This window comes from Microcaecilia unicolor, chromosome 7 (assembly GCF_901765095.1).
Source record: "Microcaecilia unicolor chromosome 7, aMicUni1.1, whole genome shotgun sequence".
Classification (NCBI taxonomy): domain Eukaryota; kingdom Metazoa; phylum Chordata; class Amphibia; order Gymnophiona; family Siphonopidae; genus Microcaecilia; species Microcaecilia unicolor.
In genome coordinates this window covers 151,559,604-151,586,361 of record NC_044037.1, presented here as the reverse complement: position 1 = coordinate 151,586,361, position 26,758 = coordinate 151,559,604, and the positions used below count along the sequence as shown (strand labels likewise).

The 26,758-nt window shown below is 48.1% G+C and overlaps 1 protein-coding gene across 1 annotated transcript in view; it reads left to right on the top strand.

The window, feature by feature from the left end:
• The window catches only part of UBE2F (ubiquitin conjugating enzyme E2 F (putative)), a 441,864-nt gene that overhangs the window by 77,004 nt on the left and 338,102 nt on the right, over positions 1-26,758 (top strand). Inside the window, exon 4 of the mRNA XM_030209070.1 lies at positions 26,350-26,415. Within this exon, the coding sequence (XP_030064930.1) occupies positions 26,350-26,415 (66 nt within the window). The remainder of the gene's footprint in view (positions 1-26,349; positions 26,416-26,758) is intronic.

Sequence of the window (26,758 nt, the reverse complement as noted above, 5' to 3'; positions counted from 1 at the left end):
GATGAGTCCTATGGGATTCCTTCTGAGTCCTCCCCTCCAACTGAGAAGAGACTGTCTCCACCTTAGAGCCTCTCTTTTCACATCTTTTGTACGAGAAATGGCTGCTGCATTCCATTCCCCGTAGAAGTGGAGGATGAGCCCAGGGCCAGGATGCTCGAGGTCCTGGACTACACCTCTCCTCCTAAGGAGGCAGTAACGTCTTCTCTCCATGAGGTACTCAAGGCAGTCCTCATACGGAACTGGGTGTCCCCTCTGTCCCTGTGGTCCCCAAGAAAATTGATACCCAGTATAGGATCCACGGTGAACCTGGGTTTGTGAGGTCCCAGTTACCTCATGATTCCATGGTTGTGGACTCTGCTCTCAAGAGATCCAGGAGTACTAGGGTCTATGTCTTGGCTCCCCCAGGCAGAGAAGCTAGAAACCTGGACTCTTGGGAGAAAGATGTATCAGACCTCTATGCTCATCGCCCTTATCCAGTCATACCAGCTCTTTATGAATGTGTACTTGCAGAACTCGGTAAGGCAGCTGTCAGACTTGGTTGATGTGCTCCCTTCGGAGCAGGCCGAGCTATTTCACCAATTGGTCAGAAGGCATGCAGAAGGCATGTCGCAAGTTCTTTGCGAGGATACTTACAACACTTTTGATGTGGCATCCAAGATCTCTGCCCAAGGTATAGCGATGCACAGACTCTTATGGCTGCGTGTTTCTGACCTGGAACATTCTATTCAGCAGAGGTTGGCAGATGCTGCTTGCCATGGAGATAACCTTTTTGGAGAGAAGGTTGAAGAGGTCGCTGACCAAATAAAGAAGCATACAGATACTATATATTCTCTTTCCCACCGGGCGTCTTCTGCAGCTTCCTCCTCACCCAGGAGGTATTTTGGCAAGTTGTGGAATGCTCCCCAAACTTCTTTGGGGGGGGGGGGGGGGGGGGGAGTGGAGAAGAAACTTTGTGGGTAACCAGAGAAAGTACTGCATGAATAGGGAGTGCAGTGAGATTTTTGGGTATTGAGCTATGGGGGAACTTGAGTTAGACCGCCTTAGCATGCATTTAAATGGATTTTAATGTGGTCTACAATAATAGTTTTCATGTAAGTTACTTTCTCTGAGGACAGCAGGCTCAATATTCTTATGTATGGGTCGTCGTCCGCAACGGCCCAGGAGACGGGAACTTCAAAAACAAAAGAACTTTCCAGAACGCGGCGTCGCGAGGACCGAACGCACTGCGCATGTGCGAACGGCTTCCCGCCCGCGATGCGAGCGTGCCCCAATCAGTTATCTTTTTTTCTGCGACTAGGAAAGTTGTTGTTTGCTTCGTTCCCTTTTCGGCTAGGAGAACCGCGTTTATTGCATATATTTCTTCTTCTCAACTTATTTTGAATCCGTTCTTGTAAAAAAAAAAAAAAAAAGATCTTTTTTCCTCTATTTTCTTAGTTTTTCTTCCCTTTTTAAAGTTTCCTTAAATTTTCGACGCGGCCGTTCTTTAGGCTGTTCAGCCGGGCTGTTTTTCCCTTTTTGTGCCACTTTTTCTTGGCACCATCAAGCCTTTTGATTTCGCAACCGCCATTTTTCCCTCCATGTCATCGAGGACACCCAGCGGCTTCAAGCATTTGTACTCAGTGCAACCCAGACCATGTCAAGTACCGACCCCCAAGCGTGGTGTCTCCAGTGTCTTGGGCCTGACCATCTGCCAGCTTCTTATAAGCTGTGTAAGTTGATGAAAAAGCGGACCCAGGTGGCTCGAGAGGCTCAGCGTGAGCAACTTTTTCCAGATCGGTCCGGTCCTTCGATGTCGGCATCGACATAGGTACTGAGGTTGGCAGCGTCGACGTCGGGGGAAGCATCGACATCGGGAGACCAGGTAATGGCTGCCGAAAGACTGCATCGAGCTGGGAGCAGCGAGGCATCGAGTGGGTCTCCACCTATCTCGAGGTCTACTGCTATGCAGGCCCCCCGGGACCGACCTGCTTCGGACCCGGCCCCAAGGAGGCGTGAGGGTTCCACGTCCTCCTCGGTACCGAGGAGTGTCGATGACGGGCGTCGAGCGAAGGCTAAGAAGCATCGTCATCGATCTCCTTCCATGCATGGTATCGAGAGCTCCGGGGAGCCGACGAAGTCGGCACCCGAGAAGCTTCGGTGCTGGGAGGACCGCTCATCCTCTATTCAGGAGGTGCCAATGCGTCGGTCATCTGGCAGCCTGGTACTGGCTCCCGAGCCCCTTCAGACTCTGCAACCGACTCCTTGCACCGGCCCCCCAGCCTTTACTGATGGATGCTCTTGACGAGCGTATCAGGGCCCTTCTTCCGGAGCTTCTGGAAGGGCTACTTCGCCAGTCGGCATCGGTGTCGGAGGTGCTTGCCTTCCGTACCGACTGCAGAGGCGGATTCTGGGCCATCGCTTGGTCTTGGTCTTTTCAGTAAAAGGATCTTCAGATCAACCTCCTGGAATTACGAGCTTTTGGAACGCTCTCAAGGCTTTCAGAGATCAGCTGTCCAATCAAAACATTCTAATTCAGACAGACAATCAGGTTGCTATGTATTACACCAACAAGCAGGGGGGCACCGGATCGCGCCCTCTGAGTCAGGAAGCCATCTGGATGTGGCTTTGGGCTCACCATCACAGCATGTTTCTCCAGGCCACATATCTGGCAGGTGTAAACAACAGTCTGGCCGACAGATTGAGCAGGATCATGCAACCTCACGAGTGGTCTCTGAACATGGACGTTGTCCGCAAGATCTTCCCAGCGTGGGACACCCCCTCGGTGGATCTTTTTGCCACTCAGATAAATCCCTCAAATTCTGTTCCAAACTTCAGGCACACGACAGGCTAGCGTCAGATGCCTTTCTCCTTCACTGGGGGACAGGTCTTCTGTATGCGTATCCTCCCATACCTCTAGAGGGAAGACTTTGTTGAAACTCAAGCAAGACCGTGGAACCATGATTCTGATTGCACCTTTTTGGCCCCGTCAGATCTGGTTCCCTCTTCTTCTGGAGTTGTCCTCCGAAGAACCGTGGAGATTGGAGTGTTTTCCGACCCTCATCACCCAGAACGAGGGGTCGTTTCTACATCCCAATCTCCAGTCTCTGGCTCTCACGGCCTGGATGTTGAGAGCTTAGAGATTGCCTCTTTGGGTCTGTCGGAGGGTGTCTCCCGAGTCTTGCTTGCTTCCAGGAAAGATTCCACGAAAAAGTGTTACTCTTTTAAATGGAGGAGGTTTGCCGTCTGGTGTGATAGCAGGGCCCTAGATCCTTTTTCTTGTCCTACACAGACCCTGCTTGAATACCTTCTACACTTATCAGAGTCTGGTCTCAAGACCAACTCCGTAAGGGTTCACCTTAGTGCGATTAGTGCTTATCATCAACGTGTAGAAGGTCAGCCTATCTCTGGGCAGCCTGTAGTTGTTCATTTCACGAGAGGTTTGTTTTTGTCAAAGCCCCCGATCAAACCTCCACCAGTGTCATGGGATCTCAACGTCGTTCTCACCCAGCTGATGAAAGCTCATTTTGAGCCACTGAATTCCTGCCATCTGAAGTACTTGACCTGGAAGGTCATTTTCTTGGTGGCTGTTACTTCAACTCGTAGAGTCAGTGAGCTCCAAGCCCTGGTAGTGCATGCACCTTATATCAAGTTTCATCATAACAGAGTAGTCGTCCACACTTATCCTAAGTTCTTGCCAAAGGTGGTGTCGGAGTTCCATTTGAACCAGTCAATTGTCTTGCCAACATTTTTCCCCCATCCTCGTACCCGTCCTGGTGAAGACAGGTTGCACACCTTGGACTGTAAGAGAGCATTGGCCTTTTACGTGGAGCGGACTAACCCTACAGACAGTCCACCCAGTTGTTTGTTTCTTTCGACCCCAACAGGAGGGGAGTCGCCATCGGTAAACACATCATCTCCAGTTAGCTAGCAGATTGCATTTCCTTCACTTATGTCCAAGCTGGGCTGACTCTAGAGGGCCATGTCACAGCTCATAATGTCAGAGCCAACGCTGCGTCAGTGGCTCACTTGAAGTCAACTTCTATTGAAGAGATTTGCAAAACTGCAACGTGGTCATCTGTCCACACATTCACATCTCACTACTGCCTTCAGCAGGATACCTGACGCGACAGTCTGTTTCGGCAGTCGGTGTTGCACAATCTGTTTGGGGTTTAGAATCCAACTCCACCCCCCTAGGCCCATTTATGTTCTGTTCCAGGCTGCACTCTCATCTAGTTCAGTTTATTTTCAGGTCAGTCTCTGTTATGTCCTCGCTGTTGCGGGGCTCAATTGACCAATGTTTATTGTTTTGAGTGAGCCTGGGGGCTAGGGATACCCCATACGTAAGAATATTGAGTCTGATTGTCCTGGGAGAAAATGAAGATACATACCTGTAGCAGGTATTCACCGAGGACAGCAGGCTCAATATTCTTACAACCCTTACTTCTATACTATAGTTCTATACTTTGCTTTTTACTAACTGATTGGGGCACGCTCCCACATGCGCAGTGCGTTCGGTCCGCGCGACGGAACGTTCTGGAAAGTTCTTTTGTTTTTGTTATTGAGCCTGCTGTCCTCGGAGAATACTTGCTACAGGTATATATCTTCATAGTATATGCAGTACTCAAATATAAACATAGATTTTTTTTTGTCTGAAAAAGGCATCAAAAATTGAATCTTGGTTTATATTCAAGCCTACCCTTCCATCTCCCCCTCCTTAGCATCTTGTATTCCTTCCATTCCCTTCCTTCTCCCAGGTGTCCTGCTACCAGCGCCGACCCCCACTCCCCCCTCCTGCCTTTTTGGGGCTAAAACACTTTACCATGCCTCCCATGGAGACAGGCAAAGAGGGGACGTAAACTCAAGTAACAAATTATAGACAGTAGCACTCTGGACTCATATGTGGAATTATACATCCCTCTAGACAGTGATAACCAAGCTCACCCTAACCCAAAGAAATACTGACATGAAAGGACACAAAGCTCAGATGTTATTACTACAGTAAAAGAGCTGTTTATTAACTACTAGTAAAAAAGGGCAGTTTCTGACACAAATGAAACGGGCGCTAGCAAGGTTTTCCTCGGAGTGTGTATGTTTGAGAGAGAGAGAGAGAGTGTGTGTGAGAGTGACTGTGTGACAGAGAGAGAGAGAGTGAGTGTGGGTGCGAGTGTGTCTGAGAGAGAGAGAGTGTGTGTTTGAGAGCGTATGTGAGCCACAGTGAGTGTGAGAGAGACAGAGTGTGTTTCACACAGATAACAGTGTGTGTGTGAGACAGAGTGTGAGAGAGTATTTGTGCGATACACAGACTCTCTGTGAGACCGAAAGAGTGTTTGAGAGTGACTGTGTGACACAGAGAGTGAATGTGATAAAGTGTGTGAGAGAGTGAGATAGAGAAAGACACTGACTGTGAAAGAGAGAAAGAGAGTGTGTGTGAGAGTGTGTGTGTGACAGAGATACCTCCCCCCCCCTCTGGTCTCAGGACCCCCTCCCCCTTCCCTCTGGTCTCAGGAGCCCCCCTCTACCCTCCCTCTCCCCCCTGGTCTCGACCCCCTCTGTCCCCTCCCCTTCCCCCCTTTCTCAGGACCCCCTCCACCCCCCTGCTTAACTGGGAGGGGGTAGAGACATAGCTGCAGAGAGGGGGGGGGCAGGGGGGACAAAATTCCCCGGGCCCCCAAGGGGGGCCTGGCACCACAGTCCCACCCACCCTCCGTTGTTGACTGTCTGCCCTCTGCATTGAAATCGCAGTCTCACCTCCGTGAAAGCAGCGCGGCAGGCAGCAGAACGCCTCCCTTCGGGCCTCCTTCCCTCCCTGTGTCCTGCCCACATCTGATGCAACTTCCGTGAGGGCGGGACGCAAGGAGGGAAGGAGGGCCGAAGGGAGGCACTGCTTTCATGGAGGTGATTTCAATGCAGGTGGTCTGGCCCGGTGGCGGATGGAGGGGGGGAGTGGCGGCGACCTCGGGGAAGGGGAGCAGTGGCTGCGGCGACCTCGGGGGTGGGGGGGGGAGCGGGTGGCGACATTGGCTGCGGACCCAGGGGGCAGGGCGTCGTGTGTCTGGGAGGGGGTTGTCAGGGAGGCAGTGAGTGGCTTGCAGGGGGGTGGTAGCTGCGGCAGTACCAGCAGTGTTGATGCCGGCAACATTGGGCGCGGACTGAGGGTACGTTGGTGTGCCTCGTGCTGCTGTAGTGTGGTTGTTCAGTGCTGCTTGTGACGAACCAGGAAGCACACTAACGTCAGGACAGGAGATGGGTGCAGTGTTACAGGCAGCTCGAACCCTACAAACCCTTCACTGCCACAGAGTCAGCTTCAGAACGTTGGAGGTGCTTTTTATTATAGTAGATACTGGCAGCAATAATAGCAATTCAGAGACACTGCACTTTTGCAGAATTATCCAAAATGATGGTAGAATAATGAAGTTATGTATGTGTTGAGTCAGGGCAAGGAAAACACACATTAGCTCCTAGTTCTATAAATTATAGAACACCTGACTCCCAAAGCACATAGAGATAGCAGTTCAACCTGACAGATGACCCCCCCCCCCCCCCCCCCCCCCGTACGCAAATACAAAAAAACACCCTGGTGATCCAGTGGGACCCCTGTCCTCCTGCTTCTCAAACTCTCGCCCCCCCCCCCCCCCCGGCTACCACTGGTCCAGTGTGACCTGCGACAGGGTGCCCAACCTGACCCACCCCCATCTGAAAGCTTTCCTTGGTGGGCTAGTGGTGGAAGAGTCCCCCCAACCCAATTCCCTCCCTAGTATCTTCAGAGTTGGAGGAGGAGGGACTAGTACTCCCTCCTCAGCGGGCGTCACCTCAAAATGGTGGTGCCCTGCCCGGTGCATCCTGTGATGCGCTGGGCAGGGCTTAGTTCCGACATAAGATAGTTGCTGTTTCGGGTCACACTGGACCTACAGTGGCCGGGGGGGGGGGAGGGGGGGAGGACAAGGGTTCCACTGGATCACCAGGGTGGGTAATTGTGTTTGCGTCGGGAGTTCACTAGACCCCCCAGGGCCTTACTGATGGGGGGGTTGGGTGAGGGTGGGTCTGCCAGAGCAGGGGGGGAGGGTATCCCCTTAACCCTAATGCCAGCTGCAATCTGGTGTAGGGTTACGGCGGTAGGAGTGCGGGAGCATCAGAGCGCAGTTCTCTGATCATGACGGGGGAATACCAGTAAGCTCATTTAAATGAACTCTGCGGTATTCCCTGGCGTGCTCATTGCTTGCCACGTAGCAAAATTCGGGTGCATCTCCCCCTCTGTTCTTTACTCCATCTTCTCTGACTCTTATGTTGTCTGGAGTCCTTATACCTTTTCCTGGGGATTTGCAGAGGCATACTGACTGATGACTACATCTGGTGGTTTCCATTGTTATGACTTTGAGGGACCACAAACCTTTCTTCAGATACTGTAGCCGTTTTTCTCTTGCCCATGAAGGTCCCCAGCTCAGTAAACTAAGTTGTTAAGAACAGTTGTTTTTACCTCTGTTAGCCTTGATGTGTCAGCAGTGTACTTGAGGGGTATTACGGGAACAAACCTCTCTATTAACCTCTCTATTTTACTGACATGGCATAAGTTTGTGAAAAGTCAGGTTCATAACAAACTATATCAACTCGTGAACAAATTACTAGATACCACATTGGTTACCACAACCAACACAGACACCCCATCTGCAGACAAACTTGCTAAATACTTCAACGAGAAAATTGTAAACCTACGCAATACGTTACCACAGAATACCACTGACATCGAAAAATTCATTGAATGTCTGGACCCAATCCTCGGTGAATACCTAGCAGACCGAATCTGGATAATCTTCGCTCTCGTTACCGATGAAATTGTCGTCCAAGCGATTAACAGGTTCGCCAAGACTCACTGTAAACTGGACACCTGCCCCAACTACCTAATAAAATCCGCCCCTCAAAGCTTCATAGCAGACCTCACATTTCACCTAAACTACATACTGCAACGTGGACTCTTCCTTAAGGACAAAGGCAACATACCCCAATACCTAAAGATACAAAGAAAAAGGCAAATGAAACCACCAACTACCGCCCGGTAGCATCTATCCCTCTGGTAGTCAAACTGTTGGAAAGCATGGTAACCAAGCAACTTACCGACTACTTAAACAAATTCTCAATATTACACGCATCACAATCAGGACTTCGCTCCAACCACAGCACCGAAACAGTACTAATTACTCTCCTAACCAAATTCAAACAAGAAATTGCAACTGGCAAAAGCATACTTCTCCTACAATTCAACATGTCTAGTGCGTTTGACATGGTAAACCATAAAATATTACTAAACATCCTAGAATACTTCGGGATTGGTGGAAGTGTACTTAGTTGGATCAAGGATTTCCTAACCACAAGAACATACCAAGTGATATCAAATTCGATCATATCATCACCATGGAAACCAGAATGTGGAGTACCCCAAGGATGACCGTTATCACCGACCCTTTCTACCCTAATGATGACCCCACTAGCCAAATCCCTATCCAATCAAGGCCTTAACCCTTACATTTACGCAAATGATGTCACGCTATACATCCCTACAAACACGATCTAACAAAAATCACAAACGAAATCAAACTCAGCCTGCAAATCATGAACTCATGGGCGGATGCGTTTCAATTAAAACTCAACGCAGAAAAAACACACTGTCTCATCCTCTCATCCCAATACAACACAAACAAACCCAGCAATATAAACACCCCAGATTACACCCTTCCTGTTTCAGACAGCCTGAAAATTCTCGGCATTACAATCGACCAAAACCTCGCACTAGAAAGCCAAGCGAAAACTATACCAAAGAAAATGTTCCACTCAACGTGGAAACTCAGACGAGTAAAACTTTTCTTCCCGAGCGAAATATTCCGTAACCTGGTACAATCAATGGTACTAAGTCACCTAGACTACTGCAATGCAATCTATGCGGGATGCAAAGAACAAATCATTAAGAAACTCCAAACTGCCCAAAACACCGCAGCCAGACTCATATTTGGAAAAACGAGATTCGAAAGCGCCAAACCCTACGAGGAAAAACTGCACTGGCTCCCAATCAAAGAATGAATTGCGTTCAGAATCTGCACCCTGGTTCATAAAATTATTCACGGCGAGGCTCCGATATACATGGCAGACCTTATAGACTTACCAACCAGAAACACAAAAAGATCAACACGCACATACCTAAATTTCCACTACCCAAGCTGCAAAGGACTAAAATATAAGTCAACATATGCATCCTGCTTCTCCTAAATAATCACGCAACTATGGAATGCACTACCAAACATCATGAAAACAATGCACGACCTAACAAACTTCCAGAAATCATTAAAAAACCAACTTGTTGGGATCCAAGATGGCGCTTTGACCACACGCACCTGAATTTGTTCTGAGAGGAAGGTGCAGGTTTTTGCTTCTTTCGCGGCCTCCGACCCATCGATTACAATGGGAAAGCGGAGGGGAAAGGTGAAGGAGGTCCCCTCAACCCCTGAAACCCTTTTGTCGATGAAACAAACAACGCTGCAGTTTCCAAAGACGCAAACAGGACCTTTGAGTACTTTAACTCCTTCTGCAGCTACCAACGCGCAGGCGTCGATGGAGAGCGGAGACGGGGTTTCCTTGAGCCCCGTGGAACGCACGGCACTACGACAACCGGGGAGTGAGGAGTTTGCAGTAGCCCGTGCAGAAAAGGACACCAGAGGGGTGAAACCAGCGCTGCAAGAGGGGCAGACTACAGCGAATATGAGTGGGACCCAGGACCGAGAGACTTTGGCTTCATTGGCCTTAAAGGTATTACCCCAGGACATAGTGTCCAAACTTTCGCTTCGTGAGGCCCTGCCACACCCCCCCTTACCAACAAGTGGTATAATTAAACCGGCCGTTGTGACGCTTGAGTCACTATGGGACATGGTTTACAGCACACACTCCTCTATGCAAATTATGATTAAAGAAAATACTGACGATATTAAAGTTCTTTCAGAAGCCGTTCTGATGCAGGCACAGGTGACTGCGCAGCAGTCCTTTAAAATGGAAAAAGTGGAATCTAAAATTCTAGAAATGGGGACTTTAGAAACAGCCTTGGTTAAGGATAACAATTTTCTTCATAAACGTTTGGAATACCTGGAGAACCAGGCTAGAAGACTTAATCTAAGATTTCTTAACTTCCCCAAGTCTCGTCTAATTCCTCCTTTGGAGATGGTGAGAAAATATATGACTGAGATTCTAGGGGTGGATAAAGACTCACTGCCTCCTATTACGTGTGCCCAATACATCTGGAATCCTAAGGGGAAGGGTAGAGAATCCCCTTTGCAATCAATGGGAGAAGCAATGAATCTTACTTCCTTCCTGGAAAACTCGTTGGAAGTTATTACCCATAGGACTACTATGTTGGTCACCTTCGTGTTGGAGCCAGACCGGAATGCTGTTTTAAGACTTTCCTTAAGACACTTAGAAAGACTGTTTATGGGTTCAAACATTAGAATTTTTCCTGATCTTTCTAAGCCAATGCAGATGAGACGGAGGGCCTTTTTGGCGCTGTGCCCCAGAGTCGAGGCTGTAGGAGCAAGTTTTGTTTTACTTTTCCTTGCATTTGTAATGTATTGCTAGAGTCTAAACAGTATCAGTTTATGGACCCAAAGCAGCTTAAAGATTTTCTAGATGCAAGAGTTGAAGTGAATGTTGTATGCCCTCCCTGAATAGCAGGCTGGAGTTAGACTTACAGAGGTAGCAACTGTGTTCTTTTTCCCTTTTTTTCCCCTTTATTGTATCTCTAAAGTCTTGGATCCAGTTTTTCTTTAATTGTGGATGAAAGATCTATATTCTTTTTCTTTATTAATTTTCTTTTTTCCTGTAAATTTAATGTGGATTGCAATGTCTCATTGTTTTGTGAGATTGTATAAAATTTGAATAAAGGATTAAAAAACAAAACAACAACTTGTTCAAAAAGGCATACCCTAACGATCCAACACGCCTGAACCCTGCAAGACAATGAAACTTATACCAGAGCTGGACAAAACTTAACTCTTCCTCCTTGATTACCTAATGTATTCTGTCACTCATTAATTCTAACACAATACCACTCTGTATTTGTCATCACGGTACTATGTAAGCCACATTGAGCCTGCAAATAGGTGGGAAAATGTGGGATATAAATGCAATAAATAAATTATTTATTTATTTACGGCATTTATATCCCACAATATTCCCGCCCACGGGCAGGCTAAATGTGGCGTACAATAGTTAATAAACAAACAATAGCACAAGATACAGTATACAAGGTCACAAGAAGGAAAGAGAAATAACCGAGGAGGGAAAGGGAGAGAGGAGGGGTGATAATTTATCACTGAGAAAGTCGTGGATCAAAAGGATGTGGCACCAGATGGGCTCACAGCGTATGCTCTGCCAAAAGGGAAGGTCTTGAGTCGCTTCTTGAAGGTTGGGTGATCCGGAGTGAATTTGACCTCTCGAGGCAGCCCGTTCCACAATTGAGTGCTGAGATAAGAGAAAGAGGAAGCATAGATGGTCTTATATTTGAGTCCACTAAAAGCTGGGTAGTGGAGATTGAGGTACGAGCGAGCTGACCTTCGGGAGTTCCTGGGCGGCAGGTTAATAAGAGTGTCCATATAGGCAGGGGCTTCACCATAGATGATTTTGTGCACCAATGCGCAGATCTTGAAAGTGATGCGGTCCTTCACAGGAAGCCAGTGCAACCTCTCATGCAACGGTCCCGAACTTTGAAATCTCGATTTGCCGAAGATGAGTTGTGCTGCTGTATTCTGAGCAGTTTGCAATTTTTTTAGGAGCATGTTTGTGCATCCCCCGTAGATACTGTTGCAGTAGTCAAGACGGCTTATAACTAGAGACTGAACTAGGTTGCGGAATACTTCTCTAGGGAAGTAAGGCTGGATACGCTTAAGCCTCCAAAGAGAGAAGAACATTTGCTTGACTGTAGAGTTCACATGCTGCTCCAATGTCAAAGATCTGTCAACCAGGACTCCCAAGATTTTTAGGGACTCTGAGATTGGCAGGACAAGCTCAGGAGTAGTTAATGTAGGAGGCCTGAGTTTGTTATAGGGAGAGGAGAGAATCAAACAATGTGTTTTCTCGGCGTTGAATTTGAATCGGAATGAGTTGGCCCAGTCGAGCATGATGTTAAAGCCGTGCCAAATCCTACAGGTTATTTCACTGAGGTCTTTCTCAAAAGGGATGAAGATAGTGATATCATCAGCATAGATAAATGGGTTAAGTCCCAGTTTGGAGAGAGCCGCTGCCAGAGGGATCAACATCACGTTGAAGAGAGTAGGTGATAGTGGGGAGCCCTGTGGCACTCCACAGTCTGCTTTCCAATGAGTTGATAAGTTAGAGTTGGCGTGTACTTGGTAAGATCTAGATGTAAGAAAACCTCTCAGCCAGGTTAGTACGTTTCCACTGGCACCAAGGTAATCTAGGAGCCACAGTAGTATGCCATGGTGCACCATATCGAAGGCACTGGACATGTCGAACTGCAGGAGCAAAATGCTCTTCCCTTCAACTATTTCCCTCTTGAAGTTGGAAAGGAGAGTGACAAGTACGGTCTCAGTACTGTGGAGTGGTCGAAATCCCGACTGCGAGGTATGCAGAATATTAAACTTGACCAGGTGTTCACTAAGTTGTTTATTCACCAAGCTCTCCATGAGTTTCACAAAAAGGGGAATGGATGCAATTGGTTGGTAGTTGGACGGATCACTACTTTTTTTCTTTGCGTCTTCGGGTACCGGGGTAAGTAAGATATTACCATGGGTTTCAGGAAACTTGCCAATACCAAGCATGTAGTTGAGATGTAGTGTCAAGTCATCTTGGAAACAGGCAGGGGCACATTGGAGCAGATAGTTGGGGCACACATCCAGCCTGCAGTACTTCCTAACAAATCTGCAGAGCTCCAGCTTGACGGATCTACAGAGAGAGGGGAAAAGCTTGAGAGCAAACGGTCTGCTGGTTGCTCGTCAGGCCCTGGGTCCAAGCCATTAATAAAATCACTAATTCTGGAATTGTTCTGCGGAAGGGTGCTCTGTAGTTTGATGAGTTTGTCTTGAAAAAATTTTGCTAAATCTGCAGCTGGTGGGATGCCTTCTTCAGTAGTGGTAAGCACTGTGGTATACATTAGTTTGTTTACAAAGAAGAACTTTTTGGCATCGTTGTAGTCAGGGCCAATCTTGGTTTTGAAGTAGTGTTTTTTTGCCTGTCTAATTGCATAGTTGTACTTTCTGTGAGACTGCTTCCATGCAGTTAGATGTTTAGTAACCTGGTGCTTTCTCCAGGCCCTTTCAAGGCTTCTGTTATTTGCTTTAAGCGTTCTAAGGTGAGCATTGAACCACGGGGTGGCTACTTTCCTCTTCGTTGAACACACCTTGAGTGGCGCAATGGCGTCTAATGTATTTCTGCATTGGTTATCCCGATTGGGGAGGAAGCTATCTGAGTCTACCGGGTCAGGCCAGTCTGACTCATAAATTGACTGCCAGAATGCCGCAGGGTCGACATACTCTCTTGTTGTGTACGATGTTAGGGAATGTGTGTGCCGTAGGCCTTTTAACTGCCACAGAATTGAGCAGGTGAGCTTGAAGTGGTCTGACCAAGGGACAGCTGACCACAGGGCTTTGGTCATGCGCAGTTTATTGTGGTTAGCCGATTTAAGGGAGAGGAGGTCTAAATTGTGACCTTTAGAGTGGGTAGCCTGAGTGTTCCAGCAGATAAAGTCCCAAGAGCTAAGGAAGTCTAAGCAGTCTCGCCTGTGTGCAGAGGAGTAGTCTTCGAGGTGTAGATTGATGTCTCCCAGAACAAGTACATTGGGACAGGACAAGCATGTATTGGAGATGAAATCGGTAAAAATGGGCTGCGCTTCACTCCAGTTGCTGGGCGGTCAGTAAAATAGGATACAAGTCAGATGACCAAATAAGGTTTTATTAAATATTCTCACTGAGGCGATTTCGAGGTGCAGCATAATGGAGTCAGCAATGGGTTCTACAATGAAGGTGGAACGATAGATGAGTGCAATACCTCCACCTCTCCTCCCAGGACGCGGCCAGTGTTCAAGCTTGTAACCTGAGAGGCATACATCAAGCAAGATGGGGTCAGTTTGGTGTTGGATCCAGGTTTCTGTGATGAAGACCAGGTCAAGGCTTTCTAGCGTGATCCAATCAGTAAAAATGGAGGCTTTTTTTGACTACGGATCTGGCATTTGCATAGCCCACTAGGACAGAGCGAGAGGAAGGTAACAGGGACTGTGATTGGTAAATGCGCAGAAGTTGGCGTTCTTCAACTGGTTTGGCGCGTAATCTGGAAGGACGGCTCGGTAGTCTGCATGAGGTACGTAGGATGGGAATGGGGCTGCTCTCTGAAGGTGAGGTGGAAGAAGAGAGAGTAATGAGAAAAAAACAAGCAAAGAAAGATGCAAACACGTCCATTTGGAAGCAGGGAAGAGGAAGGTCTCCTGGGATGACACCGGCTGCTGCAAGCCACTGTCGGATAGGAGCCAGTCCGGGCTCGGTCAGCAGCACGAAGGTGGAATGGTGCAGTCGTGAAGGTGTCTTGCCCAGTCCGCCCCCTGCACCACACGACACAGTCTTCAATCGGCAAAGTCAGCTCCTGGTAGTTAACAGTGAAACTAAGCGCCAGACGGAGCGAGAGGAGCACGATTAAGGTACAGTCGAAAATTTGGCCCGAGGAACAGCTGTTAAGTCGCCGTCATCTTAATCAGGATTAATATGGAATAGTGCTCCATCGTAGTGCTTCATAGTGCCTGTTTTGCTCCTACACCGACACGTCATACAGACAAAGCCCTCCACCCCCTACCCACTATAGGCCCCTTCTTCAGCCTGCCTTACAGCCCTGATGATCCCGTGGCGAAGCTGGGGCAGGAATGATCTTCACACACTCTTGCCCATTCATTCTCTGTAAATGAAAGTGCCTTCTGCAAGTTCCCAGCACCAGTCCTGCGAGATTGCCACTGGAGGTCACAACAGCCATTTTGAGATTGGAGCCAGCACGGGCAGGAGGGGTCTATGTCTGGGGAGGGGGGAGGGAGGTGAAGGAGTGGGACACCTTTGCGGAAGAGAGGGAATGGGAGGAATGCTGGATGCTCCGAGGAGGCATAAGTACATAAATATTGCCACACTGGGACAGACCAAAGGTCCATCAAGCCCAGTCGTCCCATCCCCTTTATCATTTTTGTTGCCCTTCTCTGTACCTTTTCTAATTCCACTATATCTTTTTTGAGATGCGGTGACCAGAATTGAACACAATATTCGAGGTGTGGTCGCATCATGGACTGAAACAAAGGCATTATAACGTCCTCAGTTTTTTTTCCCATTCCTTTCCTAATAATACCTAACATTCTATTTCCTTTCTTAGCCGCTGCAGCACACTGAGTAGAGCATATCAACGTATCATCAACAACGACGCCGAGATCCCTTTCTTGGTCGGTGATTCCTAATATGGAACCTTGCATTACGTAGCTATAGTTTGGGTTCCTCTTTCCCACATGCATCACTTTGCACTTGCTCACATTAAACATCTTCTACCATTTAGATTCCCAGTCTCTCGTAAGGTTCTCTTCTAATTTTTCACTATCCTCTCGCGATTTAGCAACTTTGAATAACTTTGTGTCGTCAGCAAATTTAATTACCTCACTAGATAGTCCCATCTCTAAATCATGTATAAATATGTTAAAAAGCAGCGGTCCCAGAACAGACCCCTGAGGAACCCCACTATTTACCCTTCTCCATTGAGAGTACTGACCATTTAACCCTACTCTCTGTTTTCTATCCTTTAACCAGTTTTTAATCCACAATAGGACACTACCTCCTATCCCATGACTCTCCAATTTCCTCTGGAGTCTTTCATGAGGTACTCTGTCAAACGCCTTTTGAAAATCCAGATACACAATATCAACTGGCTTGTCTTTATCCACATGTTTGTTCGGGGGGGGGGGGGGGTGTCACGTGATGCGCTGAGAGAGCAGGACGTGAGATCTCTGCTCTTCGACGCCCAAAATCGTCAATTATTCTCGCTAAAACATCTTGAGCAGCTCAGAAAAGACTAGAGAGCTTACCCACTGATGGACAAGTTTGTTGAAGCGCAACCAAAAGCGATGCCAGCCCGCAGCATTAAAAAGGAAAAAGAAAAACCGCGAGGAGCGGACGCTGGCGCGGATCAGCCAACGACACGAGGCGGGTTTGCCCTCTCCAAGGAACAGCTACTGCAAATAACGACGGCAGTAACACAAGCACTGGAGCTGTGCCTAGAACATTTATCGACGCAGATAGAACATTTCGAAGCTCGTCTGGCGGAATCTTCCAAGCGAACCAGAGAGTTAGAGAAGCGGGTGTCAGACTTTGAAGACATACACCCCCCGATCCAGCAAACAATGAAACAGCTGCAGAGTACGGTAACAGCGCTAAATGAAAAGATCGATCTCGAGAATAGATTGAGACGGAGCAACTTGCGTCTCATCGGTCTGCCAGAATCGATCAGTGACCCGGCATTAGCAGAGGTCATAGAAAAATGGCTCAAATCAGAATTTGCTCTGTCAGACCACGCTGGGGCACTCTGTCTGGAGAGAGTTCACAGAGTAGGCCGGAGGCAAGATGGCCGCCAGGCACCGCGTGCAGTCATACTGAAGGTACATAACTACCTACATAAACTAGAGATTCTGAGAGATACAGATTAAAGAGAGAGACCACCAAATATGACAGCCATCTGATTCGAATTTTCTAGGACTACTTAGTATCCCTACAAGAATGACGGAAGAAATTTAACCCGTTGTGCCGCCGTTTGCAGGAATTACAGGTCAGATTCATGTTTATCTACACCAGAGGTGTTACGTATAAGACATGGAGACAGATGAAAATCGTTTGACACAGAGCTGGCAGCCAAGGAATACATCACAGAGCTGGAAAGCAAATTGGCTCTGCAGCCGGCTGAGGAAGGGGGAGAGTGAGAATGTTCTTGGACTTTGCGGTGGACTGATGCAGTGAGTACAGCAAGCCTTGAGAACACTTCCTAGTTACACATCTAACAAGGGCGGGAGGCCTCGTGCATAGTAGGGGCTCCCAACTTAACGAGGGCAGATGCATAGGGAATGGGTAAATAGGTTAGATCTCTGGGAGGGGGGGGGGGTAGGATACAGGGTGGGAAGGACTAGAGATAGGGGAAGCACAAGATTTAATTTGGGAACAAGGACCACATCACTGGTACAAGTTAAGAAAACACATAGCAACACAAGGTACAGAAGAGAGGATAGTGATGAAATGATGTGCAGTGGGAAAGGGGGAGTTCTGGGGCAAGGCTGGGTGCCCTGGAGACACAAACAAAACATCTTAGCGTTGCCGGGACAGCCTGTTACCCTGTATGCCACCTGCTAGGATTCGCCTGATCTCCTGGAACTTGGGGTGTATCTCCTTTCCAGTTAAGAGAACTAAAATACTTGCGGCCCTTAATCGCCACAAAGTAGGCATAGCCTGCCCCCAGGAGACCAGGCTTTCTCAGGAAGAACATGAGAAGCTGAAGCGCCACTGGGTGGGAGAAGTTTTTAGCTCCCCAGCAATAGGTCGAAAAGGGGGGGTAGCGATCCTGATTCACAAAACACTATTGTGCACAGCAAAAATGATGTACAAAGATGGTGATGGGAGATTGGTGGGGATACAACTTAATCTACAAGGGAACGAGATACTGTTGGCCTCTGTGTATGGGCCAAATTCCTCAGCGCAAAAATTTTATGCACAGCTTTTAGCCCGATATCAAGACAGAAAGGTGCGGCCCTTAATAATAGCAGGGGATTTAAATCTGGTGATGGATGCAGAGTTGGACAGATCTAACCCACCCTCCAAATGTCTGACCTCTTCCCCCTCGGTGTTAGAAACCTTTTGTCAGGGACTGGGCCTGATAGATCCTTGGAGGACCCTCCATGGGGAAGAGAGAGACTACACACATACCTCCAGAGCACATCACACACAGTCCAGAATAGATTATATACTTGTAACACCAGATCTCTTCCCCAAGGTCACTGCAGCCACAATAGGCCCGGAAGAGATTTCGGACCATTCTGCCATTTGGGTGGATATTGAATCGGGGACTTTCTTCCAGAGGCTATCAGGGTGGAGATTCCCAGCATATTTATTCTCCTTTAAAGAATTCCAAACCCACTTGGAAAAGAAATGGGAGGAGTTTCAGACACATAACTCGGAACATGTAGAGGATGCTGTTCTTTTTTGGTCTACCGCCAAAGCGGTACTCAGGGGTGAGATTATCGCCTACGTCAGTAGACGAAATCGACAAATCACCCAGGGAATCATAGACCTAGAGAAGAAGCTAAGAGGGGCGAGACGCAGATATATTCAAGAACCTACTCTACCCCATTATGAGACACTGACGTCTACTAGGGTGGCCTTAAATAGTCTACTGCATGAAAGAACAAGGAAATCCTTGTTGTACAGGAAGTACCAGTTGTACAAATTTGGGGACAGAGCAGGAGGAATGATGGCCCGACTAGTGAAGGGAACCCGGAGACTTCATTTCATCTCCGCCATAAAAACACCTGGGGGCGAGATTACAAATAACAGAAATAGCTCAGACTTTTCAAGATCACTTCGCCACCTTGTATGGGGGGGGAACAGAAGACGTAGGCCTCCGGGAGAAAATCCAGAAATACCTACAAGAAAGAAAATTGGGGAGTATTTTGACGGACCATTTAGCATCTTTGAATATCCCGATAGAGGCCAAAGAGTTACAGACAGCTATTAGAGCGCTGAAGTTACATTCCGCCCCTGGGCCCGATGGCCTGTCCGGCGAATTTTACAAAATATTGATATTACAGATAGTAGATCCTTTAACAGAATATCTCAATACGGTAGTGGAGGCAGGGCGTTTCCAAGTGCATGCGAATACGGCTTCTGTTAGCCTTATACCTGAAACAGGCAGAGACCCCTTGGACCCTGGCTCCTACAGACCCGTATCACTCATTAATGTAGAGGCGAAGCTACTGTCCCACATTTTAGCAGATAGATTGGCGCCCCTAATGCCTCAACTAGTACAGGAGGAACAAACAGGCTTCATTCGGGGCCGCCAGTCAGTCCTCAACGTTCGGAAATTACTATTAGCCATGCTGGCTAGACCAGGTTCAGAGGCCCGTAGGTTGCTTGTGAGTTTAGACGCGGAGCGCGCTTTTGATCAAGTGGAATGGCCTTTCATGTTTGAAGTCCTGAAAGATAGAGGGTTGGCAGGGTGGTTTTTTCAAGCTGTAGAAACATTGTACACACACCCACGGGCAATGATAAGAGTAAATGGGGTGTACACAGATAGTTTTAACATCGAAAGGGGCACAAGACAGGGATGCCCTCTGTCCCCATTGCTCTTCCTATTGACTCTGGAGCCCCTATTGACTGAAATTCGATCGCAGCAGAGTATAAAGGGTATTCCGGTACATGGGAGGGAACTGAAAATACTTGCATACGCAGATGACGTGCTGATGTTGTTGAGTGACCCGCAGGCCTCGCTCACATCGCTCCTTTCTGTGATAGAGAACTACGGGGAACTTTCGGGATATAAACTTAACTTGTCTAAGTCACTGGCCCTCCCGCTGAGTGAGGCGGTGCGGAGTGAGTGGAGAGGCCAACAGCCGTTACAGTGGGCACAACATCAAATCCGTTATCTGGGGGTCACAATCCCAGTAGACATAGAGGCACTATATGAGAGTAATGTTTCACCCCTCGTGACCTCAACCAGGAGATTATTACAGGCGTGGCGCGCATGCCCTCTCTCTCTCTTTCGGGTCGGATAGGCCTTTTCAATATGATGATTGCCCCTAAGTGGCTACATATATTTCAGATGTTGCCCTTGTACCTGAGGGGGAAAGAGGAGCGGACTCTTAATCAGCTCACACAGAAGTTTTTGTGGAATGGGAGAAGGCCCAGACTCCCTATTCAGATATTACAGAAACCAAAATCACATGGGGGGATGGGCCTACTTAACATACGTCACCTCACCATAGCTAGCTCTATGAGGCACATAAAAGACTGGCTAGCAGGAACCTAGGATTTTTCGATAACACCTTTAGAGATGGCTCTGGCTCCCACTGCACATCTAGGATGGGGACTGCATGCGCCGGGACATAGATTAGATGAGGGGTTGGGGAAGAATCCATTATTACTGGCAGCTAGGGCAACATGGAAGTGGCTCTGTAAGAGACATAACTTTGATTGGAAGGCGACTCCATTTCTGCCACTGTATCACAACCCGGACTTTCCTGAGGGATCCACCTCGGCAGCCTTCGCCCGATGGCGGACAAGTGGGATAAAGTACATTTACCAACTGGTGATGGAGGAGGGCAAGATACGACCATTCACAGAACTGCAACAGGAATTTAAGCTGACCGAGAAAGACCGCTTTGCCTTTTTACAGGTGCATCATTACATCAGATCTCTGGGGTGGTACAACTTAAGTGAGGATGTTCAGGACACTTTAAACACTGCATTGACTTTAGGGGCACAGAACCCGGTACCCCTGAAAAACCACCACAGATACCTACAAGACTCGACAGAGGTCATAGATTATCGAACTACGGCGCGAAAATGGGCGGCAGACCTGAAGGTGGAGATCACGGGAGGGTACATTGAGTGGTTTCCTGACCTCCAAACAAAGTACCTCGGTCTTTACCCGCTTCTGGGAGTTACAATATAAATTTGCCCTTCGACTTTACGTTTCTCCAAGCAGAGCCTTTAAAGCAGGATATGGACAGTCTGATACCTGCCCGTGGTGTGGTTTAGCTCAAGCCTCCCTTGGACATATGTTCTGGGCTTGCCGCCACTCGTCATTGCTATGGGCACAGATATTGCGTGAGACTAGGAGATATTGGGGTCATTCAATTCAGCGACATCCCTTAGTCCTTTTTGGAGAATTCAAATGTGCGGGACCCTCCCCCCCAGGCCTTCGCGCTTTCTTACAGAGGGCAGCATTGATGGGGAAAAGAGTTATATTGCTGCACTGGAGAGACAGTAGAGCACCGTCCATAGAAGCCTGGCGGATACAAATGATTGAACTATTGAAGTTAGAGAGGCGCGGAATTCAAGATTTGACATCAAGAGAAGGTCGGATACTGCAGAAAATGTGGGCGAACTTTTGGGACACTCTGCAACCCACAGCACGAAGTAGAATCCTCAATTCATAGTACCTAATAATGATAGTACTGTTAACATTAATAAATCTTGTGCGAACAGGGAGGGAAGGGAGGGGAGAAGGGAAGGGGATAGGAGGGGGGAGGAGGGGTGTGCTGGGAGGGCTAGGGAAGGAGAGGGGATGGGGTTGAGGGGAGGGGAGTTTGAGGAAGGGGTTGGGGGGTGGGAGGAAATGTAAATGGCATGTTGACGCCTGGTTAGCTGTTGATCATTGTGATTCTTCACTGTTTGTTGCACATGTACTGGTTTTTCCTATTATTGCGCAATGATAATAAAAAAGATTTAAACATCCACATGTTTGTTTACCCCTTCATAGAAATGTGATAGATTGGTGTGGCAAGGAAGGAGAGAGAGGAATACTTGACTTTAAACACGTTGATACCATTTTCCCCTAAAAATGGGGGGAATGTTATCTCTGTTTATATTTGGATGGGTTTATAATACAGTATATATGGTAATGCCCATGAACATTGCTTAACTAGTAAAACTCGCTGTAAAACTAGGTTAAAGGTGCACTAATGCGTTGTACGTCGGCCCATCAGTTTCTGGCTGTTCAGTAAATCCATTTCTTTAGTCACAAATTAGCACTGTTTGAGGGCCTCCTGCACACTTGTGGCATTGTGCTGAAAGGAAAGGGGAAAAAAAAGTGTCTCTACAGTGTAAGCGTCCTGCCATTTTTACTTTTGATTATAGCGTTTTCCCTCTCTCCCTCTCTCTCTCTTTCTTTTGCATATGTCCCTGTCCTTTCACCCATTCTTTCTCTCTCTCTCTTGCACATGTCCGTCCCTCCTACAATGCCTTCACTGATTCTCTCTCTCATGTGCCCCCCCCCCCCCCCCGGTGCATTTTCTCTCTCTTGAATATGCCCCTCCCCCTTGCCTTCACCCATTCTCTCACTCACTTTCATATGTTCCCCCCATGCCTTCATCCATTCTTTCTCTCTTTCTCATGTACCCCCATGGTGCATTCTCTCTCTCTTTCTCTTGGTTGTGTCCCCTCGTGCCTTTACCCATTCTCTCTCTCTCTCATGTGGTCCCCCCATTCCTTCACCCATTCTCTCTCTTGTGTGCCCCCCCCCCCTCGGTTCCATCTCTCTTGTGTGCACCTCCTTGCCTTCACCCATTCTCTCTCTCATGTAGCCCCCCTCCCCCCGTGCCATCACCCTTTCTCGCTCATAAGTATTGCCACACTGGGACAGACGAAAGGCCCATCAAGCCCAGCTCTCATATTACCCCCAAGCCTTCGCTCATTCATTTTTCTCTCTCTCTCTCTCACACACATATGCCCCCTCTGCCTTCACTCATTCTCTATCTCTGGTGTGCCCTCCCCCATGCCTTCACCCATTATCTCTCTCTGGTGGGCCCCCTGTGCCTTCATCCATTCTCTCTGTCTCTCATGTGACCCCCCCCCCTCCCGTGTCTTCACCCATTCTCTCTTTCTCATCTGCCCTCCCCTATGCATTCTCTCTCTTTTTCTCATGTGCCCACCAGTGCATTCTCTTCCTCTTTCTCATGTGTTCCACCCCCCCCCCCCCCCCCCCCCCGGTGCATTCTCTCTCTCTCCCTTTCTCTTGGATATGCCCCCTCATGCCTTCACTCATTCTCTCTCATGTACCCCTGTACCTTCACCCTCTCTCTCTCTCTCTCTCATGTGGCCCCCATGTGCCTTCACCCATTCATTTTGTCTCTCGCATGTGCCCCCCACGCCTTCACAAATTTTCTTCTCTCTCTCGCATGTGCCCTCCCCCATGCCTTCACCCATTCTCTCTCTCTCTGGTGCCCCCCATACCCCCTCTCTTTCTCTCTCTTATGTGGCCCCCATGCCTTCACCCATTCATTCTCTTTCTCTCATGTGGCCTCCCTGGCTTCATTTTACTGATGTGTCTACACATTCTGTATATGTATCTATATTCTGGTCACATCTTTTTATGTCTTTTTGGATGTTTTGCACCAACGTTTGGATAATAGATTTTTAATTTGAGCAAGTTTGTGCACATCTTTTAATCTGTAAAAATATACAATTAGAATGTATTTTGAGTCATATTTTATCATCTTTTTATTCATTACTAGTAAAAAAAGGCCCGTTTCTTTAGGCAAGGAAACGGGCCTTAGGCAGGCAATTCCCCCCCCCCCCCCCGTGCTACGGCCCCCTCGAACCCCCCCCTTCCGCGAACCTGTCGTCCCCCCCCCCTCCCCGTGCGAGCGAAAACTGCCGCCACCGCCGCCGTGTTGTCCTTCCCTTCCCATAGGTTCTTCAATCATCTTGTCTGGAAGTTCCTCGGCGTGCGTGTGACGTCAGACGCACGGAGTTAAACTTTCTGAGAAGATGATTGAGGAACCCACCCAAAGGTAGTGCACAACAGCGGCGGGAGGGCGGGGTGCGGTTTTCGGCGTTCTGGGGGGGGGGGGGATCGACAGGTTCGCGGGAGGGGGTGGGTTTCGAGGGGGCTGTAGCGCGGGGGGGGGGGGTGACAGCTGATTCCGAGGCAGTAGGAGGAGAAGGGAAACACGCTGCGCGTGTTTCCCTACTCCTCCCCTTGCCTTGGAATCAGCTGTGTTGACGTCAGTGACGTCCGTGCGTGTCTGCCTCGCAGACTACTTGCAGCCAGGGAGCCACGGTCCCAAGCATAGAACGTTGGAGGTGAGAATTATTATATAGGATGTGTTATTTCTATTATACTAAATATATTTTATGTCTTACCAATATACATATTCATATACATTTTATTATGTTTATTACATTTATATATATTTGTGCAATTTATTTACATATTATTTTATAGTTGATATGTGCCCCCCCCCCCCCCCGTGCCTTCATCCGTTCTCTCTCTCATGTACCCCCCGTGCCTTCATCCGTTCTCTCTCTCATGTACCCCCCGTGCCTTCATCCGTTTTCTCTCTCATGAGCCCCTCGTGCCTTCATCCGTTCTCTCTCTCATGAGCCCCTCGTGCCTTCATCCGTTCTCTCTGTCATGAGCCCCTCGTGCCTTCATCCGTTCTCTCTGTCATGAGCCCCTCGTGCCTTCATCCGTTCTCTCTCTCATGAGCCCCTCGTGCCTTCATCCGTTCTCTCTCTCATGAGCCCCTCGTGCCTTCATCCGTTCTCTCTCTCATGAGCCCCTCGTGCCTTCATCCGTTCTCTCTCTCATGTGCCCCTTGTGCCTTCATCCGTTCTCTCTCTCATGTGCCTTCATCCATTCTCTCTCTCATGTGCCCCCCGTGCCTTCATCCATTCTCTCTCTCATGTGCCCCCCTGTGCCTTCATCCATTCTCTCTCTCATGTGCCCCCCTGTGCCTTCATCCATTCTCTCTCTCATGTGCCCCCCTGTGCCTTCATCCATTCTCTCTCTCATGTGCCCCCCTGTGCCTTTATCCGTTCTCTCTCTCTCTCTCTTGTGCCCCTTGCCTTTATCCATTCTTTCTTTCTGTCTCTCTCTCATGTGCCCCCGTTCTTTCATCCATTCTCTGTCTCGTGTGCTCCCCATGCCTTCACCCATTCTCTCTCTCGTGTGCTCCCCCGTGCCTTCACCCATTCTCTCTCTCGTGTGCTCCCCGTGCCTTCACCCATTCTCTCTCTCGTGTGCTCCCCGTGCCTTCACCCATTCTCTCTCTCGTGTGCTCCCCGTACCTTCATCCATTCTCTCTCTTGTGTGCTCCCCCGTGCCTTCACCCATTCTCTCTCTTGTGTGCCCCCCCGTGCCTTCACCCATTCTCTGTCTGTCTTGTGTGCCCTCCATGCCTTCACCCATTCTCTGTCTGTCTTTTGTGTGCCCCCCATGCCTTCACCCATTCTCTCTCTCTGTTGCTCGCTCTCATGTGCCTCCCTGTGCCTTCGTTCATTCTCTCTCTGTGTCTGTCATGTGCCTCCCTGTGCCTTCGTTCATTCTCTCTCGCTCTCTGGTGTACCCCCGTGCCTTCACCCATTCTCTCTCTCTCGTGTGCCCCCCGTGCCTTAATTTCTCTCTCTCTTGTCCCCCTTGCCTTCACCTATTCTCTCACTGTCTCTCGCTTGTGTCCCCCTTTCCTTCATCCATTCATTCATTCTCTCTCTCGTGCGCCTCCGTGCCTTCACCCATTCTCTGTCTCAATGCCCTCTCCCATCCGCATGCATGTATGGTTGGTCCGGCATCTCTTCCTCTCCTTCTGGACCACCGGTGGCTTTCTCTCCCCTTCCCTTCCAGATTTTGCTTCTCCCATCCCCCCCCCCCCCCCACCCCAGTAAATCTGCCCTGCAGCAGCGATATTGAATCCCTGCCTCGGCCTGCATGGGCCTTTCCTTGTGACCCGTCCCGCCCCCTTCTCAAAACAGGAAGCTGTGTTAGAAGGGGGTGAGATGGGTCAGTTGGAAAAGCCTGATGTAGGCTGAGGCAGTGTTTCAATACCTCTGCCACTGCAGGGCAAAGATTTACTGGGAAAAAAAAAGGTAAATTGGGAAGATGGAGGAGAGAGAGATGCCGGACCGACCGTATGTCCATGCAAGTGGGCAGGCAGGAGAGGGAGAGTAGTTAATATTTATTCGCGATTAACCATTAATGGTGTTCATTGTGATTAATGTGCAGTGCTAGTAATGATCCATCATATTTGGAAAATTTCTTTATGGCTAAGTCAGAAGCAGCTGGAACTGTATATAAAAACCCCCCCCCCCCAAAAGTAAAGCCTGTTGGGGTGTTCCTAATATCGTAACACAGTGAAAAGTTCTTTACTGTGTGTTAACTAAATGGCAAATGAGCGATAAAGTTAGCAACCACTTTTTAAAGGCAGCCTAGTTGTCTGCTACATTAACAGTTAAAGTATGAGTAGCTACTATGTGTTATCTGTAAGGCATATTTCCCATTCACTTCCAAGGCCCCTTTAATATTAGGTGGTTATTGTGGAAAGTACTGCATGGTGACAGCTTATTGTTTACTAAAGTTGCACTAGGTAATTAATATGAGAATTTGCACCTAAGGCTTAGGTGCTAATCCTCTTTTTAACTACCTACCTAGTGAAGCTTAGTAAATAGGACCTATGTGCATCAAGTCGCAGGTATAAAATTTATGTACATAATTTTCCTGGATAATTTTCAGTATGAAGAATTTTTAAAACTTCTCCCTATAATAACTTGGTTAAAGTGTATTGAGTAATTGATGGAAATATCTTTTTTTTTTCTTTCCTTTGATTTCCAGGTACATGTAAAGTGAACTTTCCTGATCCAAATAAGCTCCACTACTTTCAGCTTATAGTTAACCCAGGTAACTTTTTTTTTTTTAATTACCTTTCTTGATAGTTTGTTTAAAGCATGGTTTGACAGATTTTCACTAAATCTAAGATCCAGCCCCAAAACTTAGCCAGTTGCTGAGACCTCTCTTGCTTCTCCTTCCCCACCCTTCCAACTTTGTCCCCAGTGAAGTGTATGTTTGTATTTGGGGAGGGGAGAATTCCTTCCCAGATCAGCAGTAGTTCTTTTAGAAACAAAAGATGTTTGGTTTTTTTTCTATTTTGTGGTTGTGGCCAAAAAAACATTAGTAAATCAGTTCCTACTACTACTTGACATTTCTAAAGCGCTACTAGGGTTACACAGTGCTATACAATTTA